Source organism: Takifugu flavidus, chromosome 3 (genome assembly GCF_003711565.1).
Source record: "Takifugu flavidus isolate HTHZ2018 chromosome 3, ASM371156v2, whole genome shotgun sequence".
Classification (NCBI taxonomy): Eukaryota; Metazoa; Chordata; class Actinopteri; order Tetraodontiformes; family Tetraodontidae; genus Takifugu; species Takifugu flavidus.
The window spans coordinates 10,683,789-10,695,174 of NC_079522.1; the positions used below are offsets into that span (position 1 = coordinate 10,683,789).

Consider the following 11,386-nt stretch of genomic DNA (forward strand, 5'->3'; position numbering starts at 1 on the left):
GTATATTACGTAATTGCAGGTATATTGGTCTATTTTACTCAGGGTTGTCTAACAGGATTCTTAATCTGTTTCATTGCTGCATTACACCGTCAACAATAGCAGACGTCTTTTATTGGATAATGAGATTAACAGGAACAAGAGAAGTCATTACCGTGTGTGTGTGCGTGCGTGCGTGTGGGCGGGGAGTGACGGGAAACTACACCAAACCAATTCTTTGGTACTGGCTGTGAGACATAACTAATGTGTAATTAATTAAATCTCAGCAATGTTCCTACTGGTGATACTGGTGGGGCCGCTGGTCCCAGACAGAGGTCTCCAGCCGTGAGTCGGATCTCTTCCGTATCTCGGAAATCACCGGGATTATTTTTGGAAGGATTCACCAAGGACTCTGGCTGTTTTATCTGAACCTCCCGGTACTCTAATTAGATAAATCGACGAGGCTGAGAGAAAAACATGACCCCCTCCCGAGACTGGTCTCGGACCGGATTAGGATTAAACTGCTAAATCATTACAAAGCATCAATGTATAGATTTGTATTTGCACAACAGCTTCTTTATGTGATAACCAGGATGGCGTGCTGGATTAACGTGGTTCAGACAGGTTTGTTTTAGTAATCTATCGATAATCCAACTGTGGATACATATATCCCGAAAATTGAAAAATGAATTTATTTTTTTTGTCACAGATTTGAAGCTTGAGTTGGAATTTGACATAAAAAAATGTAAAAAAAAAAAAAAAAAGCAAAATGCTTTTTTCTTTTACATTAATAAAAGCAGGGAGGGAGGGTTTAAAGGTGACAGTTGAGAGATTGTAAACGTGATCCCCGTTAACGCAGCACAACAAAGCTGTAAATCATACAGCCATGACGCATATAATTGTGCACCTGATTCCACGCGAGCGGATCTTTACAGCGTGTAATAAATCCCGCATAAACTCCACTTTAAATCTGTAACAAATGTGTCCAGAAACTCATTAAATGGTGCAATGTGCATTGGATGACATAACGTGGTCTAAAAATGGATGCAAATGTTACCCGTCATTGATGAAGAGGGCTGCTCCTGTTGTTCTTCCCACCTGATCCAGTTAGTAAACTGTAAGCTGATTGGTCCTCAGCAGGGGGCACTTTGATTAACCCCGAGATTACCAAAGCCACCCCAACACAGTGGCAGACACGCACGCCGGAGGTGAAAGACAAATCAACAGGAAGGCACAAAAAACATGGACATATCATCAAAATCAATGTGTGGAAGCTCAACAAACGCTGAAGACAACCCACTGACCTTTGACCTCAGGTTAGAGAAACAGGTCACTCGTGCTGAAATAGCCGTGATGGCCTCGCTAGGACAGCAGAGACAAGGACACGTCAGGATGAGAGGGACAAAACAAACAAAAAGGACTATATTAATACGACATATTCTTTGTTTTCATTTAGTATTTGACAACAAACCATCAGGATGACAACTGCTCACTTCCTGTTTTCGAACATTTCTCTTCACCACATTGGTTAGTTAAAAATACGATGGCCTCCATCTCACACCATCAGGCTGCTTTATCCCTGAAACGTCAAGGTGAAAACATCAGGGGAAAATACGGAATTTCACTTCCTGTCGCTGATTCTCTGCGAGGGACCGACAGAGTTTCCAACAGGAAAACTGTCTCAGAGGTTTGTTTAAGGCGTCGCTGGGCTGTTTATGAGATCAGATGGGGGAGATTTTCACCCCAAACCTTTATTTGTGAAGAAAAAACTCTTGGTTTTCTCTTCTTGCATCTCAGGAGCAACTGCACTGGTTGCAGGTTCCTAATTTTGCAATTTAAGATTTTTATTTTTTTTAAATATGAAATTTTAAAAAACCTTCAATAACAGTGGACAGATTCACACATTCAAGAAGACTCCACCGCACAAAGGTCAAATGGTTAAGGAGAAAAAGACAAGTGAAACAATGTTTTCAATAAATTATTTATTTAAATTGTTTATTTTACAAAAGTACAAATGTTTTTACATGCCAGGAATCCAAAAAACTAAGAATTAGTTGAGCTCTTCTGTTTTTTTGATGACACCAACAAAAAAGAACAGAAATATATGCGTGAATGCAGCGGCTTCCCAGCCTTCATCGTTTTTCAATCTGACTCTGGTGCATCTTCATGATCAGGCTGCGGATCTCCTCCCGCTTTTGCCGCACCTGTTGCCTTGGAAACCAATTGTCCAAGCGTACTGGCAGCTCAAAGTGCACCACTGGGTTCTGCAGAGACAAGCAGACATCTCGGTTCAAGAAAATCCTGCAATTGTTCGCCTTAATATCAGTTTTCTGAAGAGCTTCTGTTTTTGTGTGGCTCTGGGACGGATTTAGGAGTTTAGAGCGAGAGAGGAATGTTATTATGGGCCCGGACGCGTGTGTTTACCTGGAGGAAGCTCTCGGCATACTGCAGCAGATACAAACCGCAGTCGCTGCTGTTGTCCTGCTGAGGAACCCGACAGTTGGAGCTCCTCATGTTGACCTGTGTAAACAGACGAGGGGTCCCCCGGCGGACCTCCCACTCTACCTGCAGGTAGCTGAAGAAAGAACATCAACCAATCGTCAGTTAATGATCAAACACCCTTCTAACTCAACAGCAGAGGGCGACAGTTACCAGAAGAGGTGACAAGTTAAAAGTGTTCTTCACGAGTTCTGGACAGTTACGCTGTTTTTTATTTTAAAATCAAACTAGCTTGGAGGTCGCGGGCGCTGCTTTTATCCGAAAGATTAAAGCTGGACTCACTCTCTGAGAAGTCTGCAGACGTTCTCGTGGTAAGACAGTTTCAGAGAGTCCATGACCAGTATGCACGGCCTGCAGATACACCAGCATCTTGTTAAAGCTGAGCCGAAGGACTTGACAAGTTTGCTTGCAACTCACCTCTTTAGCACCGTGTCCCTGCGACAGTCCTGCTGAAGACATTCCTAGAGGAACAAACACAGGATCCACTGAAAACATGCACAAAACTCTCCATTTACCAGCCTCTGTGGTGTGATGGGTGCTGGAATATTCACCGGCTTCTGCTGTGACCTCAGACTGACGTTTGGTTTCCCCTCAGCTCCTTCAAATTGTCCTGAGGCATCAGATCAAAACATCATCAACCGATCAGCAACATGTCCTTCAAGTATTACAGAGATCGGAAAAGGGGCCCAACGATGCATCATGTGCTCCACAGCGCAAAAAAGGATTTACAATTACAGAGTCGTGACATCGTTCCTTCTTATTTATTTATTTATTTTATTAATGAGCTGCAGATCTCACCTGTCGAGCTGTGAAACTTCTCGTACTGAACGTCCTCAAGAGACGGAAAACAAACCACCACCAGAAACCAGTGAGCTCTAAAAATAATGGGAGAGATCAATGGTGACATCTAGCATCAAGAAACATCAAGCCCGATCATGGCGCTGAACATTTTCTTCTGAGTCTGATCTCAGCACAGAGCTGCTGCGAAAAACTGTTTCCAAGTCAAATCCATAATGAGGCTCATTTCATTAACCGCTGGAAAATAATCCATTAGAAGGGGCGACACAGCAGAGAGGAGCTGACTGCAGCTGCCAGATGAAATTCAGAAAATTTGGATTTTCTTCAGCTGGAACCAAAAGAACCAGAACTTTGTGGCAACAATGAAACAGACCTGAAGGCTTCTGTTAAACAACTCAAGACCGGGAGGAATTTCAACCTTTCAGCACCACAACGACCTGAAACACACCTTCAAATCAACAAAGGAATGACAAGATGGAGGTTCTGGAATGAGCTGGGCCCGGTCCGTTACCAAGACCAGCTCCAACCGAGCATCTGCAAGGTCACTTAGAGAGCGCAGCACAAAAACTTTGAAACAGTCAAAACCATTTTGAGAGGAAAAATAACGAAATCGTACAAACGTGGCCGACTCTTCTGCTACAATAAACTCCTCAAACCTCCCAGGTTACACAAGAGCCACCACACATTCCATATTTAAACAGTCTTTAATATTCAACTGGAAATTTCAACCATTGTAAGATTTAAACAAACAAAGAGGTTGTGCTTGGCGACAAAGCTTCAAATGTGACTGTGACAAGCAGCTGATGCATCCTGGGAGATTTCAGTGCAGAGAGAAGCAGATCTGCTGGAGTCATTGGGAAGAGACAGAAACTGCTGAGCTGAGGGAACTGGAGTCAGTTTGTTACCCAGTTGGCTGCTGGATGCTGTGATGAGGTGCCTGATTTAAGGCTGCATCACAGAATCCTGGATTTAATACCCTGACCCGGGTCACAACTCCAATCCGGCAGCATTAAAACTGCGGGGAACTCCAGACTCGAGGGATTTAACTTGCTGTCCAGCTCCATTAAAGTCATAAAACCAGTTCCCGCACATGAGATCAGATCAGCTGCAAACTTTGAAAACAAACCCCACTCACTCTTGATTGACAGGCACGAACAGGAAATCTTTGGTGAAAATGTCCACGTGGCGCGTCCAGGTCTTCACCCTCTGGTGCCTCATGTGACGATCGCTGAAAGACAACAATGGAACCATCATCAGAAGGGATCAAAGTGGCGTCACAAACGTTCTCATCTCCATGGTACCAAGCAGACTCTACCAAACCCAGACATCACAATTGTTAAAAGTTTCCTTCTCAAACTAGCTGTTAAACACACTTTTTACCATTAACACCTGATTTTGGCCACCGTTTGTCTGCGTTGCACTGAAATAAAGCCTTTGCCTGCAAATATTACGAAAATTCTTGCTCTTACGGGACGGCCGGGGCATCGTTTTCCCCGGCAGCTTTCCGTCTACTCAGCTGCTTGAAGAAGAAACTGCTGAAGACGTGACTCTGCTCGGACACGGGGCTGCCGACTCCTTCCAGGACCAGAAATCTGTGATCCATAAAAGGTGTAAACACAAAAACCGATATAAACTCATCAAAACCAGGGCTGTTCGTATGGAGTCTAAACGTTGACGCCTGCTCGATGAGACGGTGTCTGACTTGAGGTAGAAGTCGATGATGACATCGTTGAGGAACTCGCCGGCGTCCAGACAGGCCAGGTCTTCCTTCGTCACGGTGATCCGACCTCGACAAGGCGGTGGAGGATACTGGATTAACCTGAAACCCACATTCTTAGTCAGAAACCCAGCTCGGGTCATTTATATCACCTCAGGTACTAAACCCCCCCTGACCTGGCAGGAAGTTGCTGCTGCTGTTGCTGCCTCTGGGATTTCAGGCTGATCTTCTTACTTCTGTGGCTGTTTTGCACCTGACTGGGTTTCTCCTACGGGGATTGATTTCAGGTTTAGAGGGCCATGATTTGAGAAACAGGGGAGAAAGAGGAGGTGTTGGGAGAAGTGCCTTACCGCAGACCATCCCAGCAGTCTGAGGAGGTGTTGGTCCAGAGGAGGCGGGCAGCTGTGGATCAGCAGAAGACCATCGGTCCACTTCAGAGGAGAGGACAGCTGGCAGGACGAGGAGGAAGAGGAGGAGGAGGAGGAGCAGTAGCCCTTCTTGTACTCCGTCATGTCGAGGATGGAGGCTAGCATCGCTGTTTCAAGTTCCTGAAGCTGCTTCTCCAACACCAGTAGGAGGAGGAAGCATGGGGGGGCTGAAACAAGGGACAAGCTTTGGTCAAGTCACAAAATCCTCGTTCCTGGTTTGGCTGTGAGGTCTGGGGGTCATACCCTAACAGCTTCATTTAAAGCTGTGCTCTGAATCTTAAACACTACCATTTTATTGCGTAAACAATAAACAAACGTACACAAACAAGTGCAAACAATGTATTTAAGGTGTTACCTGAGGCGGTGGCTGAGGTCTGGATGGCGCGCAGCTCCATCTGCAGCAGGTTCGCCTGAGCGTCAGTCACCCACAGGAAGAGCAGCGAAGGGGCGGGACCTTGGCAGTCAGCCAACAGGGACCCATCTCGAGCAACACTCCCGTCCCACAGGCCATAACCACGTAACTGAGACGCCACCACCACAACCTCCCCCTCCTCCGCTCCTGACAGGAAAAGATATTGATTTTTGATGTTTAGGTGACATTTTGACCTTTGTTGGGTTTTCAGAAGTCAAAGAAAACATTTTCTTTTCTGTTTAAATCTGAGATGATGCATTTATTTCATTCTGAGAAAAACAGTGGATTTCAACAAAAAAATGGAGATTTGTTTTACCTTTCAGACGAATAGTGATGCCATGTTCAGTGATCTGGAAGAAGACAAAAACTTCAAAATAATACCGGACAATAAAGCTTTAACTTCTGTTAACATATAAAAGTTTACAGATCAACAGTTACACATGATTGTGATCAGTCAATTATCCAAGATAACGTCAGCAGCCGTTCACTCATTCGCTGTTAAAGTGACGTTTAATCAGTCATCCTGTGATTAAAGTATAGTGGTGAGTTCTGCACTAATGAACCACCACCTCTCCCCGCTCATATGAAGCCCAAATTGGTCCCAGAACCAGGGTCAGATTCCATCTGACAGAACTGCAAAAATAGCATCATTGTTTAAACACTGGCGTTCCTTCTCTGTGCATACATTTAAAGACCAAACAGCGAGGGGGAAAAAGAAAAGCTGTGTCCTAAATTTCTGGAAAACAGATGTCAACAATTGTAACTACAGAAAAAGTTACAGAACCTCAGTCTGGGCCAATCAATTCAGCATGTGTGTGGGTGTGTGTGTGGGTGTGTGTTTTGATGTGTTCTTGAACTTACAACATAGTGAGAACCAGAATGTGCATTTTAAGTAGACATTTTGTCTGGTCCTCACAACTAAAGGTAAGAATTATGCAAAGGTCAGAGGCACAGTTGAGATTTAAAGTGGAAATGTAGAAGTGCATGTGTGTCTGTTCTTGTACTTGCTACATATTGAGTACAAAACTGCACATTCTACTGGCAAAGTGAGGACATTTTTTCTAGTCCTCACAACTACAATGGACAATTTGAGGGTTAAAACCTGGTTTTAGGTTTGTGTTTAGACTTGGGTTTAGGAACAGGATCAGTATTAGTGTTAGGAGCTTAGTTTGGAGGGTTTGAGTTAGGTAAGAGGCTGGACAAATGCATTATATGTCTGAAAGACCTCACAATGATAGAAGTAAAAGAAGTTGCGCTGTGTGTTGGAAGACAATGTGAAAACTAAAAACTGAGAAGTCACACAAATGTTGTTCCCAAGCTTTTCTTGATTGCGGGAGTTAACCTAATGCAGAGATTGTTTTCAGAAATAAAAGATTTTAGAGTTCCCACCATCATCGTGCCATTAGCCTCAGCCTTCATCAGACCAGCATGAAGCGCGGTGAACTCCAGCTGCAGGAAGGAAGGCGACCGCACACATTTTGGAACTGTGGGAGAAGCTTGTTGATCCTGTAGGATCAGACAAAATTTCAGAGTGAGGATGATGATGATGATGATGATGATGAAGTCAGGACCACCTCCAATGGCTGAAGGAAAAACAAATCAGACATGACCTGTATGAATCTGACAACGATCCACCAGTTCCTGTTCTAGGCAACCATTAACACCCCCCCCACACACACACACACACACACACACACGACAGGACAAGAATCATTTAAAGACATGCAGCTGGTCTGAATAACATTAAACACTCGCTCCAGTCTGGGTCTACTTAAACCCAATGGGGGGTTGTCTGACTGTTGTTTACAAGCCCAAACAAACCAGGTCACACATCATCCTCCAAACATGTGACACAAGTCTTCGCAGGGACAAATGCGGTCAGAACCTACTGCAGCAGAGGTCATGTTTCTACGAGGATTTTAGCGAAGTTCGACCAGTAAATGTTAAAAGAGATGATCGTTCCATCCATTTTCTTGTATTGATGTAAATAATTGAAATAAGAGTCTTGCGGAACCTGTCTGGGGGACCAGAAGAATGACCAGGATGTTTTTATTTTGAAAGGTTGGCGGTCTATGTCTGGTTTTCATGGATGCTAAAGTCGAACGTCCTGGATCTGGATTTGATCCAGACCCAGAAAGTTTATGCTCTACTGCTGTTGTCCAGGTTTGTCAGAACTCTTAGGTTTTAGGACAAACTTGGGCTTTTTGTTAACACCTTGTCAGTTGGATAAAACATCTATCTCAGGTCTTCTACCTGGACAGGGTCAGAGGTCCCGGGCACCTCCTCCCGGCTGATGTCCCCTTCTTCCTCACCCTCGTCTTCCTCTTCACTGGACAGCACAACTGAATGATGAATGAATGAAGAACATTGACCCTAGAATTGTGAAGAAGTGGAGCTTGGTCGGAGCGCTGTACTTACTCGGTTCACTGGGATTCTGTCTGGGTTTCCGAGGATGGACCTTTAAAACAGCCGACCTGTATGACACCTTCTTCTCTCTGAACTTCCTCCACTTCTGTCTCTCCTCCTCCCTCAGGTCGTCTCTCACGTCGCTGCTGGTAGTCGGCCGTGCCCTCCCACTGGGAGGCTTCCTGGTTGGGGTCGCCTTGGAAACGGAGCATATGCTGTCACAGGGTTTGCTCTTGGTCCTGGGGGAAGACAAAAAGTCTTCTTCTGATGACTGAGTGGAGGTGGAAGGAGACAAATTCTTCTGTTTCAACTGTTCACCGGAGTTTCTTCTGTTACTCTGAAGGAAACAACACAATCATATTAATAAATTATTTTGTACATTTGATATTTTTGCATTCTTCCTCCTCCTTCTATTCCTGGATTAAAATATGTGACTCTGACATCAGCTAAGTCAAGCTGAAAATTTCAGAAGAAGGTTTTTACCATTTGATCAGCTGGGCCCTGTGATCCTGAAAGCGTCAAACTCCCAGCATGCTTTTCATCTCGGAGTGCCGCTAGAGAGTCCAAGGACTCCACAGAAATGTGTTTATCAGGCAGTTGTGAACCTGAAAAAAGATCAAAAGTAGATAGATGAAGTACAGGCTAAACGACAACAGGATTCCTATGGTCTTATCTCTCCCTTCTGCTCAATTGCTAACTTTAAATAAATGCCAAAAACACTAATTTATGAATATTGAAAGTATTTATTTGTGGACTGAAAAATACGAAAACTTCTAAATAGTAACGCAATTTGAAATATGAACTGATGAATGTTTTAAAACTGACCGCTGTGATCAGTTCTCTTCAGTGGTGGAGAGCGCAGCTCCGAGGTCACCCCAGGAGATAGGAGGCGGTCAGACGCTCTCTTAGGGCGCCACCTGGTGGACACATAGTTTTAAACAGAAACGTAACAACCTCAAATGTTAAAAATACTTCGAAAATTTCATTTATCTAATGCACGCAGACAGGCAGGTATGGGAAAACTCGGACCAATGATATCACTAAAAATTATTTTCTAGTGTTATTTATTTAACCAATTGCTGTTTACCATTTGTGCTGCTAATGTTTCATGGCCCAATTCATGTTTTCCTCTGATAAAAAATATTTACAATAAAAACCTATTCAACCAAGGGTCAAAACTTAAGAGAAGTAATATCTGCCACACATAGACTGACTCCTGTATTGATTTAAGGGATGAAAATCATTCTAACACATACCCGTTTGAGAAACAAGCCGAGGAGGACCCTCGTTGACTCCCACTTCCTGCTGCTCTCTGATTGACTGACGGTGCTGCTCTGGTCAGATTATTGAGGCCCAGCAGCGTTTTGACCACATCTCCAAAGAAAGGCTTGCAAGGTGTGCTAAACACAGCAACAAAATGCATCGTTTCAGGTCACCTCTTTGCTGTGTCGGGATGCCATTTACACAGAAGTGCGTGCAAACCTCTGTTTATTAGACAAGGGGCTAAAAGTGTTCCCAGACTGCCTTCTCTCTGCTTTGCCGTTGTTGGAGGGCTCTCCATAACCACACTGAAAATTCAAGAGGGATTAATTAAAGCACATATAACAGGTACACAGGTGCTCTAAGGAGGGAGAAGAACCACCTTAACGTTGGGAGTGGAGGGCTGCAGGCAGGACAGCGGCGACTGCATGAGCGTGTGAGCCGGGTCAGAATCAGACGGCTGTTTCTTCTTGGGGATTCTGAAGGGAGTGTCCATGCTGATGAAACAAGACACAGCCGGCCAAGTGATACACAGACACAAAATAATTTCACCAACCCCATCAGTGTGGCACAGTCATGTGTCCACTTGATAATTAGATTTCTGGTGGAAACCTTCAAGACAATTTTCAGTTCAATGTAATATATCTCACTCTAACAATAAAAGAAAAAAATCACGCAATTTGGGGGAAATGTATTAAACCTATAGCAATTTTATTACTTTTGAAAGTCATTTTTATCACCTCTGACCAGTACCCAGCTTTGAGTGTTGACTTTCTTAAATTAATGTAAAATTAAATGAAATATTCCTGCGATGGAAACTAGGGGCTAGTTTAACATTTGGGAGCCGGACTGACAGCAAGACCCTCTCAATCCATAACAAAAGGTGTCATATTTTACAGTGTTATGCATTTGAAATGAAACCGATTTTGATCAAATCCGGTTGTACCGAACCAGGATCCTTCAGTGTGTACAGTCCTGACAGGAGCCGATGCTTTCCCACTATAACCTCGCTAAATGCCCATCCTGCCATCGTCAGGTCATTGTTTATCATTGTCTTTTTTATGACAATCTAGTGCTTCGTGGTGAAGTAAATGTTCAGGCCCCGGGCTCAGAGTTTACTAACCCAAAGTCAGCCGGTGGACCCAGCTGGATGTAAAGGCAACTAGCTCGCAGGCTAGCCGGCTAGCCAGAGAGCTCCGTGAGATTCGGATTGACTTCCGGTCTTAAACTATGTGGCCAGCTCATGTGGTCGAGATGATATCCAGTCAGTGGAAAAAATACAATCAAAACAATCGTTTCAACTAGCACATTTTAGCTCGCCGTTTCTGAACTGAAGACAGGCTGGAGATTTATCCGAGGAGCACCGACGTCACGTGACCAGCTACCGTTCAGCGCAATGACGTCACAATCGTTGGAGCGATTTAACTTTTCTGCTGTTGATTTTCTGTTTCGTTTTTCTCTTTGTTGAACGGTGAAACTTATACCAAACGTGATCTCGTGGGAGCAAAAGGTCTGCGATCGTGGAGGAGAGAAGGAAAACCAAATACTAAAGGAATGGAATAAAGTTTATTCTACAAATGTTCAGTCATGTACAAGACATGTAAAAATAAAAAGAGCAGTACACTTTGCAATTTGCATGTCAGGAATTACATTCATATGACGATTTTTATTATTCGTCGGGGGAAAAAAGTGACAATGCGGTAATAAAGCGTTTTTGTTTTTAATTAACCTGATAGCAGAAGGATTCCCTTTGAAGATACGATTCAATTAATTTAAACAACACGTTTTATACTGAAAGGGGTTTTGATCTCATTTTTCCTTAATGTTTAATTTCAGAACGAAAAGTAAATCCAATTTTGTGGATCATTTAATTCAGGCCCAAATTTGACC

At 43.8% G+C, this 11,386-nt stretch overlaps 1 protein-coding gene across 1 annotated transcript; it reads right to left on the reverse strand.

The window, feature by feature from the left end:
- Positions 1-1,943: 1,943 nt before the first annotated feature.
- On the reverse strand, positions 1,944-10,893 carry senp7b (SUMO specific peptidase 7b). The gene is made up of 22 exons (XM_057027792.1): positions 10,620-10,893; positions 9,879-9,993; positions 9,719-9,804; positions 9,493-9,636; positions 9,062-9,153; positions 8,720-8,841; positions 8,249-8,573; positions 8,084-8,172; positions 7,220-7,336; positions 6,147-6,180; positions 5,774-5,977; positions 5,341-5,585; positions 5,167-5,258; positions 4,976-5,092; positions 4,743-4,865; positions 4,409-4,501; positions 3,274-3,350; positions 3,027-3,085; positions 2,893-2,936; positions 2,758-2,826; positions 2,401-2,551; positions 1,944-2,240 (listed from the first exon to the last, which is right to left on the reverse strand). The coding sequence occupies exons 2-22, from the start codon at positions 9,990-9,992 to the stop codon at positions 2,109-2,111; spliced, it is 2,529 nt and encodes an 842-aa protein (XP_056883772.1). The 5' UTR covers position 9,993; positions 10,620-10,893; the 3' UTR covers positions 1,944-2,108.
- Positions 10,894-11,386: the final 493 nt, after the last annotated feature.

Bases quoted from the DNA above. Each gene is read 5' to 3' on its own strand.
- senp7b (XM_057027792.1), bottom strand. From the start codon at position 9,992: ATGGACACTCCCTTCAGAATCCCCAAGAAGAAACAGCCGTCTGATTCT. The intron at 8,574-8,719 runs GTAAAAACCTTC...TGTTTCCTTCAG, and splicing joins AGGGCCCAGCTGATCAAATG to AGTAACAGAAGAAACTCCGG. The intron at 6,181-7,219 runs GTGGGAACTCTA...GTCTTCTTCCAG, and splicing joins AGGCTAATGGCACGATGATG to ATCACTGAACATGGCATCAC.